This window comes from Stegodyphus dumicola, chromosome 9, assembly GCF_044657685.1.
Source record: "Stegodyphus dumicola isolate Sdum_Otavi_A_Nest chromosome 9, ASM4465768v1".
NCBI lineage: Eukaryota > Metazoa > Arthropoda > Arachnida > Araneae > Eresidae > Stegodyphus > Stegodyphus dumicola.
In genome coordinates this window covers 181093941-181115222 of record NC_140776.1, presented here as the reverse complement: position 1 = coordinate 181115222, position 21282 = coordinate 181093941, and the positions used below count along the sequence as shown (strand labels likewise).

Here is a 21282-nt window from a genome sequence, read left to right as displayed (position 1 = left end):
ACGCTGTAGCACACTCTCTTCCCTGTTACGATACCAGCAGGGCGACATATTGTAATTTGTTTGTGTTATTTAAGATTTTCTACTTTATTTATTTTATTATTTCTGTTTATGGGCAGATTTTATTGCAAAATAAAAGCTATAAATTGACAGTTTTCGATTATCAAAACTCCACTGCATAAGAAAAAATTACACTTCACAAAAAAGTGTCGGCCTCCAGTTCTATTCAGAGCCGGCTAATTAAGATGACATTGTAATTTACACTTCCAGATTTCAAATACAATATAACTTAGACAAAAAATAAAGTTTTGGATGATGGGAAAGCCGAAAATCCACCCCGCAGTTTTGTTAGAAAGTTGACCTTGGATATGTACGTGAACAATGTAACTCATACAAATGGTTAAAAAGTATCCTCGAACATGAAACCCAAAGGCAAAATAAACGAGGGGGGACTCAAAAGCGACACTTTCCACACGGAAGTGATATTTAACGAGATGCAGAGAGAGAGTCAGCGCTTTTTAATAATGGACGAGTAATTAGTGGCCAATGAGTAGCTGGGAGTAACAGATGTTGATGACGGTCGCTCTTATTGTTGATTGCTGCTGGACTGGAACAAGGTCAGAGATCCCAAGTTCGAGTTCATACCTTTCACTTCGTTAGGTTTAACGCCAGATTTGGATGTTAGGCTGTATATTCCGTACCGCAAAACAACTTAGATTTTGCTGTAAATAGGTAAAGCCTAACCATGAATGTTAAATTAAAGCTTGACGAGTCATTGTTCTTAGTACTACTTATCTCTCAAACACAAGATAAGACTCAAATGTAGAACTTGAAATAAACTTTATCAGCCATGACTTGCGAAATTTATAAAACTAAAATGATAAAAAACTAAAATCCGGATGTTCTGGCCGAAGTTTACAACTGTTTGTGCTTACACTAAAGTGGTGATATCATTATATCAATGCCCAACTCAGCATTTCTCAATCTGCGGTCCTCGAAGCTTGTCTTGTAATCCTAGATTTTTCAAAAACGACAACATCAAGTTAGACTACTAGACAGATTATCCAAACTCTCATAACCTTGAGTTATTTTCTTTATTTTGTATTGTGTGAGTGTTTTAAAGATATACAATCTGTGTTAATATGTTTAATCTGTATTTTAATCTTTTAACTTTTTTGTTTGTTTGTCTGCGTCGGGTGTGCTGCGTTAACCATAAGGCCGATTATTATCGGCCAGGAGGGTTGCAGCATACTCGGAAACTAAACTGAACTAAACCTTGAGTTATTAAAATAATAATATAAATTTTCTTCAATTAATTTAACTATTTAACGACATAAAATTAAATGATTTGTAGTTAAATGCATTAAGTGGTCCCCTCTTAAAACAAGTTTGAGAAACACTCTCCTAATTCAAATCTGAAATCCATTGGGTTCATAATGGAAAACTAACTTTATTAATTTAACTCGGCGACACTTGCTCGTTAGCATAACTTAACTCGGCACACTTGCTCGTCTTATGCTTATGCTTTTAACTTAAAGGTTATGAGAGTTCGGATAATCATACCTTTGCAAGCGATTTCCATACGCAGAATAACGGAACGAAATCCAATAGCCTCAGAACTCTAATAGCTAATATTACTTTCTACTTTTAAAACTATGACGCTTTCTATTGCTTGTCACTTTAATATATAATTCTTGTAATGCTCATACGACTGCTTGAATCTCTCTTAGAATTTAACTTTTGAAATTCCGTTTAAGTCTCTGGTTACAGGTCATTAAATCTCATCAGAACTGGTAAAATAATAACATTTGAGTAAAGATTTCACTTTAAGGAACAGAAAGCAGTCTGAGGTGCCAAATCTGCTGGACAAGGCGGATGACTGATAACGCAGACACTTTTCTTCGGTACTGCTTGAGATAATGTAATTCGGTGGCGACGTAATGTCGTACGGCAGAAACCGACTATTCGGCTGAGTTTTTTTTTTTTTTTTTTTCTTTTACTTATGCAATTAATTCTTTTTAGAAGAATGTCTGTTATGTCTTTATAAAATTTGGAATTCACCATCCGTTCCTTCCTGTGAATCACTCTGTTCCATTCGAAAAAACCTCACCAATACGGTTTTTACACGAGATTTCTTAAACCAAAATTTTTGGGCCTATTCTATCCCTTCTTTAACTCAGCGAAAAGTTCCCGTTTTGTGTCACAATCATAAACAAAGCACCAAGTTTCATTTCCAGATCGCAGACATGTTGTATACGAAATAACAATTTGCTCCGTATAAATAAAAATTTGCTTTATAAGCATTTATTTCATTCAGCACCAGAATATTACTTTTATTCACTTAATGGCAAATTCCTTCTTAGGATTATGACCTAAAAATATCTCAGAATGCAAATTTATGTAGGTATTTATAGATATCTTATTTCGTCTTATCTTTTGCTTTCAAGTAAAGGGTTTATTCCTGCGATAAAAAAAAAAAATCAGCCCCTTTATCTATAACCTTAATCATGAATAACATAACTCCGACACAGTTCTTAAACTTGTACCCTTCGGCCGTGAAGTGATGAATAGATAAAGCACAGAGCGTTGCCAGAAGTAAGAGAAATATTAATCTCACTTATCGTTGCGGAAAATAGTTGCAGGAAATTTATCTTTTTTATCAGAAGATGATAAAAATTTCTTTGTACTCATATCACTGAATACGCTATCTCTGAAGCTGAAAATAAAGATTATCTGAAAACACAACAATCAGCACTTATTTTCTCAACGTTTAAATTCTAGCTTTGGGGAAAAAAAAAAAAAAAAAAAAAGAAAGAAAAAAAAAAAAAGAAAGAAAAAAAAAAAAAAGAGGACGAGAATTTTTTTTAATAAATAGATAAAGAGTAACAAGCTTTTATTTTTTTAGTAATATTTATGAATAAATAAAAAAAAACTAATCTTTATAAAAGCATTCAGTTGATAAAAAATGAAATAACACTGCAAATTTCCATAAAATTATCAGATAAACGTACAATAAATTAATTATATTTTAAATTTTACATGTTAAATAAACTATTAGCCCAAAAGGACAATTTGCCCAGAAGAACTATTAATTTCGTTTCGGCATTTTACTTCGTCCACTATAAAATAGTTTTTCACTTTTCAAATTGTTGCCATCAAATATTAGAGCTCTGTATTATACTTAAATAAATTAAATAATGAAAAATCTGTATGAAGGTATGTATGTTTTTTCACAATGCGAGAAGTGCTTCATGTTTCTTGCACTGTGAAGAAGCAACGATGCCTAGAAACATCAAGTTTTGAATAACGCAGACATCCACTCGGACATAATCAACTGGAAGCCCAGATTTGGAATTTGTTTTATTACCTGTTTCATATTTTGTAAAACTTTAATGAATTTTTGATTAACCACCTCAATGACTTCAAAAGCGAGCAATGGCAACACTGTACGTGGCAGGGGTCATCTATCTCCAGTGCGCGGGACTAGGTGTCGGAAATTCTAAAGATATGCTCTTTTTAAATTATTACGTGATATTGCTTTTGATTTGAATTTTATGGTTTAAGTGCGAAGAACATGATCTTTAATAAATAAAGGTAACACACAAAACGTTAAAAAAAGCTCTTTTGGCCGTAATATAAAATCTGAAATCTTAAAAGTTCTTTTTAATAAAGTTAAGATTTTAACTATTAAGAATACGTTTATTGCTTTCAAATCGCCAAGTCTATTAAGCAGTCAAAATAAAAACTCAAATTTTATGTAACCTCGACTGGTATTACTCTTGAACTTGCGATTTGTCAGGCCGTGTAAGTAATAAATGTGTAACGTGAAATAACTTTGCAAGAATTGTACAAAGATTTTATCAAAGACATTTCGATTGTGAAAAATTTCTTGTTACAGCAGCAATATTTGTAAATTTCAGTTTCTTAGTTTTAAAAATTTTTTACAGTTATTGCAAGCACTTGCAATAGCTGTAAAAATGTACTATGAATGATAAATGCATGACAAATATAAAATAGCAGTTCGAAAATTTTAGTAAGACCTTTACCAAGAACTCTTCCAACATCAGTATTTGATATTCTGCAAGAATTGAGAGAATTTCAAATCGAAGCCCTGTGGCAAAATGACGGCCATTCGACAAAGCCAGTGGAAAATTTCCAAACTCCTTGTGTTTGTAAAAATTCGCCAGACCTACGAAAAGTGAAAAGAGAAGTTATGTCCATGTATGTTCGAAAGTAAATAAAGTTCAAAAAGCCGTCATTGAATGTTCTTTCAACCGTATGAGCTACGTTTACAAATTAAACTGAAATCGCTTTCAGTCGTAATATATCCGGGGGGGGTGCACTTTCAATACAAATACGAAATTTCTCCTTTTACTTTTCAAATGCAAAGCAGCTATTTCGCTGAATATTTAATAATAACAAACTCAAAGCTTTACTTGCCCTTTACTTTTTCCACTGGAACGAAAAACCGCCTATTCATCGAGGTCATAACAAGAGGATAAAAAAATAAAAATAAATAACCTTATTTATTTATTTATTTATTTCACTCTGTCCTCCATTTTACACGGGAGATGATAGCGATATCATTATGATTACACATCTGGCTGCGTGAATTATTGAGCTTCTGAACTCCCGTCATTTTCACTTAGCGACGAATTTCCGATTGTTATTACATTCCGGACGGTGGCATCAGCCGGAAAGATACAAGGTAAATCGGCTCGCTTTTCAATGGGTCCAATTGTCCGCACGTCTGAATGACAGCGTTTCCTTTTTCCGGCCAATTTTTCTGTTTATTAATTTGTTTGCTTTATTTATTTATTTATTGCTCATGGGATATGTGAAGTTCGATGCATAATGAGGTCTCTTTCTTGTTCACAAAATGCTTGTGTTATGTACTAGGAAGGCAACATTTGTTCAACTATTCTTTCAAAAGAGGTTTTTTTTCTTTCGTAGGAATTTTACTTGAAGCGCAAAAATAAAGATGCATAATTTTTCACAATAATAAAATAATCCTTATTATAATTGAATTTCAGTAACTAAGATGCAGTCGTTTGCCCTACACAAAAACCATTGAAAACTTAAAGTTCACACTTATCACAAAGAATGACATTAAAAGTGCTTTCATGCAAAGATAATTGGAGACATTAGAATTCTTTATTGTTTTTAACGACATTTTATAGCTTATGCGTTGTGCGTTGCCATACATTTTCTTAAAATTAACGTACAACATTCTAAAAGAATATAAACTAAGTCTTTCAAGTTTTCCAGGTTTTAGGCTAGGGTTTGATTTATGCGGGGTAAACGGGACACAAGCCCGACCTTCCGATTCACAGAAAGTCTCTTTAGATTTTAGGAATATAAAATTAGAAAGTAAAAATAAAATTTTTTACTTTATATTTTAGGTTTTTATGTCTTTATTTTATTATGCATTTTAACCATATACTTGACTATTACATTCGTAAAAAATTAACTCCACTAATTTGGTCATGAGAGTAATAAATAGTTTAAGATTCGTAATAAATATAATAAGAATTCTTTAGACTTGTAGCTTAGAGTAGTGCGTAATACATACGTTACTTTTTAATAGTGCGTAATATGTTCAGATTTAAAAAAAAGTTGTACAGGTGTAAAATACATTTTTCTTTAAATAATTTTAAATAAAATAATACTGAGTTATGAGACTGTTTTTGTTTTAATACTCCATGTAATTCGCATTAGTGATACCTATTATATTAAAAGCGAAAGAGACCTTGCCAATAAATTTGAACCGAGCTTTCAGTTTTATAAATCATTCTTTACGTTATAATACCAGAGCACTTAGCTTCTACGCAGTCTTAGCAACACTGCCACTCCCTCAGATGTAAAAACTTTAATTCGCGTACTATATAAATTACGACATTTAATTCGCGTACTATACAAATTACGACATTTAATTCGCGTACTATATAAATTACGACATTTAATTCGCGTACTAATAACCCAGATTTTAGATACGTATTACAAACAGCCATTTTGTGTTGCCACTCAAGATGATAAAATAATTTTAAATTAACTTGAAATTTTATTTGTTTTAATAAACTGAGGGATTTAAAAAACCATAAATGTACTTCTTAAGATTTGCTTTTTAGGTTAAAAAATAATTTTACGTAAAGACTTTCTAAGGGTTTTTTTTTTTTTCTTACGTTGCATGATAACGTAACACACAGAGACTTGACAAGGGTTAGATGTTAGTGACAGTTGACAAGTGACAATCTCTAATTTGTATTTAAAATTTAATGAATCTGGATTTATTTAACATGTAGAGCCATTTGGATTTTTTGAAAGCCAGGCATGACGAAAACTTAGCAACCGCCTTCGCCGGGAATCGAAGCACGAACCTCTGAAATACCGGCCCAGCGTGCAGAACCACTACACCGCGAAGGCACGCTAGGAAGGCGGTAGAAATACCTTATAAACAAACTAAGGGACTTGAAGCATTTAGTTAAATAAAAATGCCCAATAAACAGATATAAAATTGCTACACAAATTGCACTAATGAAGTAACTAAGTTTTTAAAAAAAGCATAAAATATTTGAAAATTAAATTACAGTGAACTCACGAAGATGACACTTAATTTTTTTGACGAATGAACAACTTGCTTTTAACTAAATTTAATAATATTTTTATATTACTTCGGATTACGAACAGTTAAATTACGGCCACTGCTCTTATACCGCTCATTTATTTTTACCGTTTTGCAGTTTATGTAGACAGTTTTGTTTTACGCTGGTGATTTGCAATAGCAATTTCTCCATCATTCAGCAATAATCAAATTTTTTTAGACATGACACGCTTAATCCACAAGTTATTTAATCTGTCCTTTTTCGGGAGTATGCTATACATTCAAATAACCGTAAACTATAAATCTAAAGCAAAATGTTTCAGGAAAGTATAGATTGATTGAAATTCATCATTACCTTTTAATTTTTTCTTGGTCTTTTGTTAAATGCAGCTACTTAGAAATAATTTTCAAACATTTCTTCCTCAGTACGGGGACGTGATGACCAACATTGTGGTGGTGCAATTCAACGATAACGTCCAGACTTCCAGAGACAAAAAATACAACCTCACGTGCTACATGTCCGGTCCGGGAGAGACGGTGGTGACGTCCAGCTACATGGACACCAGAACAGATGGGTAAGTTTGTTCACTTTTGGCATTCAACAATTCATTTTTCTGAACAGTAGCTTTCGAAGAAATGTTTTCGTTGTTTAAGCATTGTAATTAACTCTTCTTGTTCTTTTAGGCGCTATCCGACTCAAATCGAACACCTACCTGCCCAAAACATGCTTACGTCGAATATAGTGCTGCGCGTGCTGTACAGAGGAGCGCCCACCAATACCATAGCGGTCGGGGATCTGCTAACGTTCAGACTAGAAGCCAGAGGACATTGTAAGTACCGCCAAAATACGATGCTGATGTGGTTCATTATGATAATGATGGATCGCGATTGTCAATAGCTTCGCTCTGGTAAATGTATTGTTGCGTGGGTACGGGTTTGTAAGGATATAAATGCATGCAGAACCGGTGATCACTTAAAGTTTATTTTTAAAAAAGCAACATTTTCCAGGTCTGGAACTTTCCACAAAAATGCTTGCACAGTTCTTCTCAGTATAAAAAAGAACAATAGGTAACTTTCGCAATTCATGTCCGAAAGATATTGTGCTTTATTAAGGTAATCTGCAGCCTTTAAGTCTTAGGTCAAATGCATGTTTAGTGAAGTACTATAATAAGCTCTCCAGTCTTGGCCTCCAGAATCGTACCTCGAAATCTCTAGGATCATGAAGCAATAACCAGAGGCTCAAACGTCGTAGTCCCTTTGGACAGGTTGTTTCTGACCACCTTATCGCTAGTTCTGTAGAACATCACAGCTTATCGACCCCTCTGAAGGTCTCGATGGGGTTTACTTTCGTGTTAACCTTTCTGTCCAAGTTAGCATACAGATGGAATTGCCGTGCTACTTGAAACAGCTAACTCTTGAAATAATTAACAGAAAATGTCGCTATGGACGCTGTTCACATGTATACGGACGACAGTAAACTTGTTAATAACAGTTCTGGCAGTGGCATTTATATTAGATTTCGGGATCAAGAAATAAGAATTCAAAGAAGAAATCCAGACTTCTGCTCAGTATTTCGAAGCGAGCTCTTTGCAATTCTGGAGGGTTTGGACTCCATCATGTGGCTGCCTCGGTTAAAAGATATCTGAATCTTTTCGGATAGTAGAAGTGCCGTCCAGCACTTGGCTAATTGGCATTATATGAGGGATAGTACAAGTGCAGACATCCTCAGGAAACTAAATCAACTTTCCCTTTCTCATCGGATCCACTTTCAGTGGATTCCGTCCTATGTCGACGTAGCTGGAAATGAAACTGCGGACAGCTTGGCTAGAGCTGTCCGCAGTTAGAGCTAGGGAGACCACAACGCCTGCCGCTCCTCTTACTTATATGGAACTATTTTCTAAATGTAAGGCAAAGAATAAGGCCGTTTGGAGTGTCCCACCAGTGCACCCCTGGTATCAGAGTAAGTGTCCTGGTGGCTCCTTGGTTCAGAGCAGCAATAGACGAGATCAAACTGCACTTACTAGATTCCTTAGTGGCCATCTGTTATCAATGACTTTTGTCGGTGATAATAAACGCACAGACCTCTCCTGATCACGTGTTATCTTGTCTGGGGCTTACCAGTAATTACACAACTAAGAACGTTAAAAACAATGCAATGCAAAGCTCATATAAAGAGCGAAGCTCAATACTCCCCAGTCGACTCTGAACTGCGAAAACTGACTGAAAACTGACGCTCTCTTCGGTCTTAGACAGTTCTGCCGGCGAGAAATTTCTAGTACCTGCCATTTATTGAAATTACTGGAAGGCATATATGATTAAAGCTACATATAAGCGCCGGAGATGGTTACAGTAACATATGGAGATCAATTACAGTTATTCATTTACAGTATCAATTACAGTTATTCATTTATAGTGTCAATTAGTTATACAGGAACCAAACCCAAATGTCGCCAAATGGTCGCCAACATAAACTGCTTCTGACGATTTTTCGCCAAATTCGGCGACAAAAATTAGTCGCCAAAACCATGGCCAGCTTGGTAATATCTCATCAATTAAGCGAAATAGCCATCTACCTCAATGTAAATTAGACATGCCCCTGTAATCTTATTTTTCATGCTATATTATACAAAAGATACTACAACTTTAAACATAATTTCACTAGAATTATTTATATGTATGCATAAATTCGTAACAGTATTCATAATAAGAATTATATGAACATGCATAACGTTAAGTAACACAGCTTTAGCTAAATGGGCTGAAAAGAAAAAATAATTTTTTTAGCCATGAGAATATACTTTGCTGCTTATACAAAAACTGTACTGGGATAACATAACGTAACATTCAAGTCACTTAAGTTTCTCTTTCACAATTTTTTCCCCTGGTCAGTTTTTGATTGGAGATAAAAATTTGGCGAAATAGTGATTTGTTGACAGTTATAATAAACCATAGCCAATAGAAGATGATAATTTGCTTAGAAACTAAATGAGGAAGCTCTTCACAATTTATATCAAAACATCGCAAACGATTGTCAGCTCAACAAGCGCTTTGCGCATGTGACGTAACTATCGTATAGTCTGCTCAAAACTATTCCTTATTCTCTTTGTAGCTTCGTTTCTCTTACTTGTATTAGTCAAGTGACGTAGTCGAACTCAGGCGTTAGAAAGAGCCCTTATTAGTCTACTGAGTTTACGAATACTGAAGATAAACATTTTCTCTTAACTGTGAATGTACGAAATTATTATAGTAAACGTTTTCTGATCTTCCAACTTCATTGCTTATTTCAGATCACTATGAGTACTTTAGCGACATTTTTGCCACCAACGTCATTGCCAAAGATCCATATTCCGGAAGACAAGTACATCTCATCGACAACAGAGGGTGAGTTTATACTTCTTTTTACATCAAAAATTAAAGTATAGGCTACGGAATTTAATATTACACATTTTCAAAGTAGAATAAAACGTTTGTTGTACTCATCAATAAATGACATTGAAAGGCAGTGTACTGATACAAAAAAAGGTCTCACTTATTTCTCCAACAATACGCGTGGGACATGTCTTCCTTGACTACCAAGGCAATCCTGCAATCTTCTTGCCACGAAACAATCTAGTGTGTCTTGCGTAGCATTTGCAATCTCCTGACACACTGTATTTTAAAGGTTTTTAACGTCTGGTAGGGCTGAGTAAACGTTTCAGCTTATAAATACCTCTATAAATGTATGGCATCTTCGGGAGGCTTTTATTTTGGTGTGGAGATATTCCATGAGACTTTTTCAGATCACCAGATCTTATTCTAGTAAATGTTATTTTTTTTTTCAAAGGGTCTTTGTTATTTCCGCCGTTTACCCCCTTACCTACTTCGATGAATTTTTTCACTTTGATAGTCAAAACACGTGACCGAAATCGTATTGCATTAGCACCGGTCACTGGCCATCGTATTGATTTACTTTAAGTATTCCTTTCGTACCAATTCTGAGTCTCCTTTTATTGTCTTGCCGAAACGGTCGCCCCCAGCATTGTACCCAGTAAACCATGTAGCTGAAGCATTTCATGGGAATGCTCCCAACGTTGCCCGGGGCCGAATTGAACCATTTGAACAGCCAGTGTCATCGAGTCCCAGTACATCTGCTTCGGACACCAGTCTGACGAGACCAGTCCTCAGACCCAATCCTTGCCGCGAAGTTGCAGATCGAACTTGCCAACTTCCCTTACGTACACTATTTCAGCGGTTAAAGGCTGTCCACCTTGGAGTGTCTAAAAACTCAAGGGTTCATGCACACTTGCTGACATCCACAGCTTTAAATACCCATTTCAATAGAAGACTGCGAGTATTTCGCAGGGTAGTGTACTTCATGTCATGGCAAATACCATCTGAACAGCCAGTGTCATCGAGTCCCAGTACATCTGCTTCGACCCCAATCTGACAAGCCCAGTCCTCAGACCCAATCCTTGCCGCAAAGTTGCAGATCGAACTTGAAAACTTCCCTTATGTACACTATTTCAGCGATTAAAGGCTGTCCACCTTGGAATGTCTAAAAACTCAACGGTTCATGCACACTTGCTGACATCCACAGCTTTAAATACCCATTTCGACAGAAGACTGCGAATATTTCGCAGGGTAGTGTACTTCATGTCATGGCAAATATACCCGAATCATGAAAGGAATGACTTAATTGTCCTCTTCAAGATAATGATCGAAGAAGTACGGCTTGTTTAGCGAATCCGAGATAAAGACATCCCTAAGCATATTTCAGTTGTATTTTTCACTGTGCAAGATAAATGTATCATACCGCTTTTAAAATGGTCAATACTAAATTCTGCATCCCATATTGTGTATATTTTTTTCCTGTCTGTAAATTAGAGCTATATCTTGTGCTCCGTGTAAATGTAACAGATCCAATAGAAAAATGTCCGAGTAAATGGAGCCTATGGAATAGGACCTTAGACCAGTTGACCCTTCCTTGATGTAATATTTCAGTTTTATTTAAATAGGTGTCCGGTCGATTTGTACGTCTTTCCAGAACTGCAGAAGACGCCAGATGGAGCTCTCCAGGCCGATTTCTACGCCTTCAAAATTCCTGACTCGAATCTTCTAGTGTTCCAGGCCACAGTCAGGACCTGCAGAGGACCATGCGAACCGGTAAGACCACTTCGAAGTAATTGTTTTCCAAACTCAGAGAAATGTTATTGTTGTGCTAAAATATATAACGCAGCTTTTAAATAAGTAAAATAGGTTATGAAATAATAATGGACGACATGAGTAAACGAAGTTGCCAGTCGACAACAGAAATCGTTTTCATTTAAGCAAAAAAGATAAATATTGTGCTAAATAGGCTTTCTAATTGAGATCATTATCTAACAGGAAGACTTTTATGGATGCTTAAAACCTGCTCAGCCGTTTAAAGAATTTTATACTCAGTTGCTTCCCATGCATATTTCCATGGACAGGTGGCGTCAGGCATTGCCCTTATTTAGTTAGAAACTTCTTCGATATTTACATCCAAGAACGCGTTTACATTAATCTCATTGTTAAACTCAAACTAGAAGAAGTTAATGTTTGACATTCGAATCTCTAGTACTTACCAGTACTTTATTTTCACAGCACTTGTCGTTGTTACATACAATGGTTGTTGATCGGGGATTAGATGCTGATAGCTGATTGGAAGTTGAAAAAGAACCACTTACACTTCTTTTGCGAAAGAGAGTAAGAAATAGTTTGCCTTTCTTTCAATGCTAAAGCAGGTAGAAAAATTTTTTGAAACAGTTGTTCGTCTGAAACAAATAGATATGTGATGCAGCCTAATGACATCGAACATTGATCTATGCACTGCGATGCATATTACTTCATTTACAGCTAGTGGAATAAGTTGTTCACCAAAGGTATGGACTTTCCGACTTTACAATCAGTAAAGAAATGTTATAATAAGCATGCAGAAAAAGTTTAAGCTTTTCTCTTTTTTGTCACTATGGGCTTTTGTCAAATGTTCCTTAAACTTCATTGATTCGTTTGACAAATTTTATTGAACAGAAGGCTTGTAGGTAAAGTACTATATCTAAGTAACGGAACAAAACCACACTTTATATATTCAGCAATAAGCTGTCTGCATATTTTGTTCGGCCTATTCATACTGTTATATGTTAAAAAAATCTGATGTGTACACCACATGACTTCCATACGCACCATACGCATTTTTTCTTGCATTTCATTTAAACTTATTGAATTGAATTAAATCTACTTCGCCGACAGAGCATAAACCACAATAGAATAAATGCATTCTTTAAAATTCACTCTAGTATTTGTTTACCATAGCGACACTCTGGCGCTAGATTTACTTAACAGTATTCATAATTATATAACAGTTAACTTATATAATAATTATGTAACGGAAACTAAGTTAACTGTTATATAATCCAATAATTATATAACAGTTAACTTATATATTTCGTTCATATTATAACTCATAATGCACAAAATTTATATCATTTAAAGAAAAGAATTATCTAATCGTTGCCACATGTTCTATTCAAAAACTATAATAAAGCTAGAATGATGTATAAAAGAAATTAAGCAAACAAAACAAAAAAAAGAAAGAGTTTTTCACAGATGATTGAGTATTTCTCATTTAATTAATTCAGTTCTCACTTCGCGAGAAGACAAAAATACATAAAAACTCAAAATATCTATATTAAAAATTACGAAGTAAATCTCAAACACTTATTTCCTCGAAAAACTTCCAGAAAGAATTAAGCATGATTTAATTGGCAATAATAAATGAATGCGTTATCTTTGTTGTTGCGAAGCTAAGTTTCTCTAGATTGGCAACAAATCCACTAATATCCTGTTTCAAATGTAAACATCAATGGCCGCCATTAAAAACAGGCTTAGCGGATATTAAACAACTTTAAAATTGCTGATAATTCTAAACATATTGCACACAGATTTACTAAAGGCATAAAATCCTTAACCGGAAGATAAAAACAACATAATTCAATCATTTTTAAAGCAAAAAATGTACAATTTAAAAACATATAAGAGTAAAGAAACTGAGATCACTGAACCGGGTAATAGAGTGGATATATATATAAATATATTTATATACGTTTGGTGCGGCCGATTGCAACCAAAATACGAGGTGCATATCTACATGTTATAGCAGTCCTATATACAAAATTTCAACGTTTTGAGGCTACTCGTTTTTGACTTATGCGAGATACGTACGTACGTACATACGTTCGTACAGACGCCACGAAAAATTCTCCTCAGAATTAATTTTAAAGCAGTTTTATAATTTTTTTGAAGAAAAGAGTCATTTATTCTGTCCTTACGTACAGATATCACGCAAAAACATCGTTAAATTGCTTTCGATGGAGGTCAAAATGGATATTTTCTTTGAAATATGCTGCCTGAAACTTTTCGCGATTACAATACTTCCTTTTTACTTCGTTCAAGGAAGTAAAAAGGACGCAGTTTGTTTCATTTTTACTCAAGACTTAAATTTACTATTTATTTTAACTTTCATAATAATTAAAAAGATTTCATAAAAATCAGTCATAAGGGCCCCCTGGGGGTTCGTAGGAACCACCGATTTATCGAATCGAATCTTTGTCCTTTTCTTTCGCAATCGAATGCTTTCGTCCTTTTCTTTATCAGATGCCTAGAGTCTAAAAAGGTCTTTGTCCAATGTCTTTGTCTGATGTCTAATGTCGTCCTATTCATAGAAAATTAAAGTTTGTCTTATACACGTTTAAAAATAGTACGGTTCGTTTTTCACGCTGAAAATGACGGAGCTTGTATATAATCTTAATGGTTTTCCTTTAGGTGATCTGCAGCGACCGCGGTCGCCCTGGTTCTTTCCCGTCCTGGGGGCGGAAGAAAAGATTTGCCGCCAATGAAACCGCCGCCGTGTACGCCGACGAATCGAGTCAAGACATCCCTGTGGGCAATGCGACGGACGAATCGGAAGTGGTTCACGACTTGCTGAAGGTGTACCTCTCCAGATCGGATATACCCCCTGAAGCAGCAGCAGGTAATTAGGAGGAAGTATTATCTATGCTACATTGTCAAACATACCTGAGATTAAGCTTAAAAGTCTTTAATACATTTTATACTGAATATGCGCTTATTTACTTTTCACATCTCCAATGCAGCGAATTGCAGCAAATATGATGGTAGATTGTTTTTCTTGATTATTTATTAAACTGTATAAAAAAAGGGGGAAAAATAAAATTGAAAGGCTTTCAGATTTTAAATTACGTCCAAAGGGGCCCATAATCTTAATATTTTGTCTGTTACATTTATTTATTACTTATCACGTTCTTCGCACTTAAACCATAAAATTCAGTTCAAGAGCAATATCGCAAAATAGTTTTAAATTGCGCATATCTTTAGAATTTCCGATACAGAGTCTCGCGCGCTGGAGAAAAAAAATGTTTTTTCTGTACAACGTTGCCATGGCTCGCTTTGAAATCCTTGAGTTTGTTAATCAAAATTTCGTTAAAGTTTTACAAAATAGGAAATCAATCATAAAACAAATTCCAAATTTCAAATTTGGGCTTCCACATGCCCATATTCGCAGTAGGATTACGTCATCCAAAATTCGATGGTTCTATATACTGTTGTTTTATCACAATGCGAGAAATATGCATACATTTATGCAGATTTTTCATTATTTATTTTCTTCAAATATAATGCAGGACTTTAACACTGGGTGGCAACAGTTTGAAAAGTGAAACGGACATTTATAGTGAACCAACGCAAAATCTCAAAACATATAAACGGAAATAATAGTCGAAACGAAAATAATAGTCCTTCAGGAACAAAGCACCTTTGGACTAAAAAAGAATTATTTGGAATTATAATCTTGATTTCATGATTTTTTTCTTGAAATAAATTGTTTTCAGCAAAAACATACTGCAAAATAGTGAAATGAGCCGATGACCATATTTTAAGACATTGACGAACGTAAAGAGCAGTGGCGTAGCTAGGGTGGGACAAGGGGGGACATCTGTCCCCGGGCGCAGCATCCAGAGGGCGCCAAATTGATGCTACGAAATTTTTTAATGAAATGTTTTCTATTTTTGGCACACAGGAAGGGGCGCAAATTCTTCAGTTGTCCCCGGGCGCTGGAATCCTAGCTACGCCACTGGTAAAGAGCACGCGTTATATAAAACGTTAATAAATTACATTCTGGAAAGCTCCGCTTAGGTAGAATACAGGATGGAAAACCTTTTAGACGGCGAGTTCTCACGAGACATGCTTGTAGCTTCCAATTAAGCTTCCTCCTTCGATCGCAATGGTTGGTGAGCGAAGGAGTCAATATGTGGACTCTGGTAGGTCATAAAGGCACATAAAAATTAAGTAGTTTTGGAAAGAGTTGAATACATTACATTAAATGAAAATTTCTAATTTATAATCAAAATTACAATGTAAGTTAGCAAAATGTTAAAATACAGGCTTTCCGAGTTGAAAAGGAATGGTGTGTCTTCGATAAATGTGTTCCTGTGTTTTTCAGCACTTTCAGAAAACGTAAGCCAATAGTTCAAAAATTTTTAATAATATAAATTTGATACTTGTAAAATAAACTACATTTAAAAATCAAACTTTGATCGTTGCTGCTGCCATCTATTGACAGATATCTAAACTAAATTTGAACGTTAAAAGAAAAAGCTATATTAAATAGTAAAATAATATTTGATAAAGCTAACAATATTAGAAATAACAAAAAATTAAAAAGTTATTAAAATTATGTATAAGAAATATTTTACGTTATAACTACATTTTATAACTGGGTTCTTTCTTCGTCCACTTTTAAAGGACTGGTGCTGCCATCTTTGAACGAAACAATGAGTATGTTGCATCTTAATGGGCCCTGATCAAGATGGCGTTGTTCAGGCGCGAGACCTGATGTGGATGCCATCATTATGAAAGGACAGGTGCTGCCTTAAACTTGAACGAAACGTCATTTCGTAGTTAGATTTTGAAATGATTTAATGCTCGATAAATTTTATAATGCTACAGATGTTTTTTTTACTGTTATTAATAAATTGTTTAAAATACATGATTTTACATTTCGTAATCTTGAAGGTCTTCAGACTTTTAAAATTACTTCACGTGTTGGAACGCAATCTGAATACTATAATAAAATTGCCCCTTTTTAATTTTTGTGATTTTTTAATTTTTTTTTATTTAAATTTTAAAATTTAATTAATTTGTTAATTTTAATTTTCAATATTAAACATTTTTATGAGCTCCCTGTTCCAATAAAATTGCAAGTTCAATACAAAGTCCAGACTCGGCGGTTTCGGATTTCGGAAATTCCTGAATTTTAGATCATCAGTTTAAATCTAGTAAGATTATAAGGTATTTCTCCCCCCCCCTTCTTAGCATGCCTTCGCGGTGTAACGGCCAGCACACTCGGCGCGTATTCGAGAGGTCCATGGTTCGAGTCTCGGCGAAGGCATTGCTCATTTTTCACATCTCCTGCCTTCAAAATAATCCTAATGACTCTACAGTATGACATATAGAAATGGAAACATTGGGACTTCACTTATTTAAGTCAGATAGAAAAGTGCTAATCTCAAAAGGGACGCCCTAGAATAGGCGCAACTGATGCGGCCGAAGTGGGTGTCAAAACTTAAGAGACGGAAAAATTTTTAAATTTAGAAGAGCACCTATCAGCAAAAATTAGAGACACCAGATTTTTAGAGTTAGGAGAGACACTGGGCAAAGAATTTAGGGGCGGCGAAAATTCTTAGAATTTAAAAAGATACCGTGCAGCAGAAATTATAACCCGCAGAGATTGCACAGGGAGAAAAAATATTCAGTGCCGGCCTTGTTTTCCCCTCCCCCCGGCTAATTAGGGCTGAAGGTGTAATCCAGGGCAGCATTAATACAATGCACTGTTATCTGACACAGTGCGACTCCCTAGCCAGCGCGTGCCTGAAAGTGACACGTGAGAATCTCAGTTAGTGCAGAGAGAAATCCCATTTACAGTACGCGTACTTTTTTCGTGATTATATACTCCATTCTTAGATATTGTAAGATGAAGAGGGGAGATGTTTTTACTATTTCATTTTTATTTATTTATTTATTTATTTTGGAAGTATATTGGACTTCCGGATTGCAGACTCCATATTGCATTTTTTTAGGTTAAATTAGATTCCACACTGAAATCTTCAGGTTATATGTTTTTATTCAAAATATTCTTTGATTAACCTTTCTTGTTTACATTTCTTTTCAGTGACCAAAACGAGCACGGTGTGTGTCGCCCAGGCTGGATATTACACCCTTGTCATCTTGTCCATCGTTCTCGTCTGCGCAATTGTAGTCGTCGCTGCTGCAGCCATGTATTTCTTCAAGAAATCTAAGCTAGCAGTGAGTATCCTAAAAACTGTAGAGTTATTGAGTTCGTGGCAAAGCACGATAGGGTTATCTACCATCGTGCACGACTTTTTAAGGGAACCCGACTAGTATTTATGTTACATATGAAGAAAATCACGAAACTTATGTGAAACCAGTCCGTTCATTGGCATTTGAACTCTATCCGAACAACCAATTACCGCTTAAAATTTAAAGAAAAGATTTCATAACAAAAATGATTTAAAACGAAGAGTGGCATAAATTACAATACTTACTTTGCCTTTTCTGTAGAAGATGAATAAAAACAAAGCAATTCATTACGTAACATTTCAAAAGAATGCTAAAACGTAAAGCCAACTTGCATATTAATGCTTAGTACGTTCTTAGGTCTTTTCAGCTAGGGTACCATCCATTACCGGCTTTTCAGCTAGGGTACCATCCACCACCAAGCGCATTTTCAGCTAGGGTGCATTACCGGTCGAGCGGTAAAGTTGCTGAACATCGGTAGCTCGGTACAGTGTTCGAATCTCAGTGAATGGGCTGGCTACATGGGCGTTTTCGTAGTTTTTCCCATGCGTAACGTGCAAATAAGCCAGTTCTCCTTCGAAAATCCTCCATGAAGACATCCCTTCCTTTAGGAAGATAACTCTCGAGTGCTATATCATAATCAAATAAGCCAAACTCTCGTATCACTGAAAAAAGGCTCACTGTATTTTGAAAGACAGGAAAACTGTTTTCCCACTTTCACGAGTAAATTTTTCCGTACACGTACGCCTTTGTATTGTTCTGTGGCTGTGTTTACGCTGAGGATATGTTATTGCTAATTTCAATCTCGTAAGTGGTAATACACTTTCAGACGTCTTAAAAACTGGGATCTGTAAGCCATTTAAGAAAATTTAGGGGCTAGGGAACATTTTTAACCGTGTTACGTAACATATGCAGTTAGAAACATCTTTTGTTAATGACAACAAAAACAGCAAATGATCATAAAATTATCAGATGGATGTGTTATTAACTAAAAATATTTAAAATTGTATCAATAAAAAGTAAAATGAAATCTTAAATGATTAACAACTGCGTTGATTGCTTTTAAATCGCTCAGTTGATTAATCAATAAAAACAGTTGACTAATCAATAAAAACAGTTGATCAATAAAATAATCAATTGATTAATCAATAAATCTGAAAGTTAAATTAAAGAATTTATGATTTCCCGTATGGCACCACTCTCTGAAGCGCGTGCATATTAAATTAAAGTTTTATATTTTTCTCAGTGTTGACAGTTACCTAGAGCTGTTTCTACGAACTTTCACTTCCTGTCACTGCCTATTTTGCCAGAACAGGATTTTAGGTATTAAATGAAAACGATACATCTCCTGCGAGGTGTAATAATAAATTAGATCTTTTGTGTTATAACACAATACACCCCAAACAGTTTTCTCTAAACGCGTTATTTGCCAAACTGATACTTTCAACGAAATAATATACTTTCGTGATCAGCTAAGACCAGATGTTCCCATTCGTTGTCAACAGAACTGATCTGTGGTAATTTCTTTTTTCTGAATATAAAATATATTCCAGTTCATTAAAATGTTTATTAGTTAGTTTATTATAAAAAAGAGATAGAAAGAAATAAAACAGCACATTAGAAGTTTTTTACTGACGATACTTTCTTTGAAAACAAGAACGTTATTATAAGAGATAACTTATAACAAAAGGTTCAATTTAACGGTGAAAAGTGGGCAGTGCTAACGTCTATATCATTCTACAAAAAACTGTCTGGTGAGTGTTGTCATATAACGAGAAATATCCAAGACTTTTACTAATTCTTTGCAATCCCTATTATGTCTTTAGTGTATTACTTTAGAATAAACACTTCGAGGTAATTTTCTTCTCCATCTGGTTTGCCTCGTAACCATGGCAATGACTGCTGCGAAAGATGACACCTCTAATTATATAATATCTCTTAATTGCCTCAGTGCCGTAACGATGATTTATTTTATGATCGTAAACGAGAGGAGGGTCTGTACGACCTTGAAGAGCCTGTTTTAAAGTAACAGACTATAAGTAATAATTTAAAGTAACGGTTTAAACTAGACACAGATGCAATGCTATTCAGAAAGTAAGTTCCGTGTTCACATAAAATGTTAGGTTCATATTTCTTTTCCTATTAATATCTTTCGGATTAAAGCATAAATGATATTTAATAAGAAGTAATAGTAATATATGTCTTATATTTTAACCATTAATACGCAAATGCTAAATTTTGCGCGGGGTCATTTTCTTAACTTTATGGAATCAGGCTATTATAAAGCTTTGAAATTTTTGACGTTGCTGTTTTAGATAATATTCATCTCAGTGCATTTATCAAAATTGAAATCAGTGAAGGAAGTGATTTGTTTAGCAAAGTAATGTATCCTCCCGTCTTCTCGGATTTCTCTTTATATAACGTAAATGCGAATCAGTTTCTCCCAAAAAATCCTTCACTAAGGCATCCGTCCTTGCAGGCAGATAGCCTCAAGTAGCTTTGACTTAATCCAATTAATCTAACCTAACCTCTCTACTACAGCGATAAATATCATTTTCTTTTCCTGCAGGCCAAAGCAGCGGGCATCAGTGGCCCCCCACCAGGACTCGCCAACCTTTACGTCACTAGCCAGTACCCGAACCCCAAGATGGACGATCCCAGCGAACCAATCTACACGGACCCGTCCCTCTTCGAAAGATCTAGAAGCTCGAGGAACGTAGCCAACATGGGCAAGTCAGTGTGCAACGAGTTCAACTGAAAACGACGGACAATTTATCAAAAAACAAAGTTCAACAACCAACTCATTCAGTTTCTCCTCTGCAACGGGAAAATTGTGTTTACGAACATAGGGATTTTAAGGTTCTGTCAACTGCATCTATAAATAAAGTGTACATACAATGCTTAGTCGCAATTACGGTGTATGATATTTCTCTCAGGTTACAAAAGCAGCTGCGAAAAATCGACATTTTTTTAAATAAATGCTTTGTTCCAGCGTCGTTTCAGTTTTCATAACGTTGATGTTTGTACAACATATTCTTCATTGATTATACAGTAGACCTAGGGTTACCAAATTTTAAGAAATATAATCCAAGACTTAATGAGAAATTAACAATTTAAAATCTGATTCCCCATTAGACATTCAGAAAGGGGAAGCAAATGCGGTAATCCTCCCATGCTTTTGTACAATTAGTTGTATATTTAACACGATTTTGTATTCAAGCAATACACTATTCTGTAAGTTATTTGTGAACTACAGCGCCAAATTAAAAAATAAAAGTTTAATACAAACTACTTAT

The 21282-nt window shown here is 35.0% G+C and overlaps 1 protein-coding gene across 2 annotated transcripts in view; it reads left to right on the top strand.

The window, feature by feature from the left end:
* Positions 1 to 20982, top strand: part of LOC118186065 (uncharacterized) — a 49376-nt gene extending 28394 nt beyond the window's left edge. For both annotated transcript variants that reach the window (XM_035356058.2, XM_035356057.2), the window contains 7 exons: positions 7025 to 7173; positions 7283 to 7428; positions 9886 to 9979; positions 11593 to 11740; positions 14420 to 14627; positions 17841 to 17974; positions 20556 to 20982. In XM_035356058.2, the coding sequence (XP_035211949.1) occupies positions 7025 to 7173; positions 7283 to 7428; positions 9886 to 9979; positions 11593 to 11740; positions 14420 to 14627; positions 17841 to 17974; positions 20556 to 20744 (1068 nt within the window). In that variant the 3' untranslated portion in view covers positions 20745 to 20982. The remainder of the gene's footprint in view (positions 1 to 7024; positions 7174 to 7282; positions 7429 to 9885; positions 9980 to 11592; positions 11741 to 14419; positions 14628 to 17840; positions 17975 to 20555) is intronic.
* Positions 20983 to 21282: the final 300 nt, after the last annotated feature.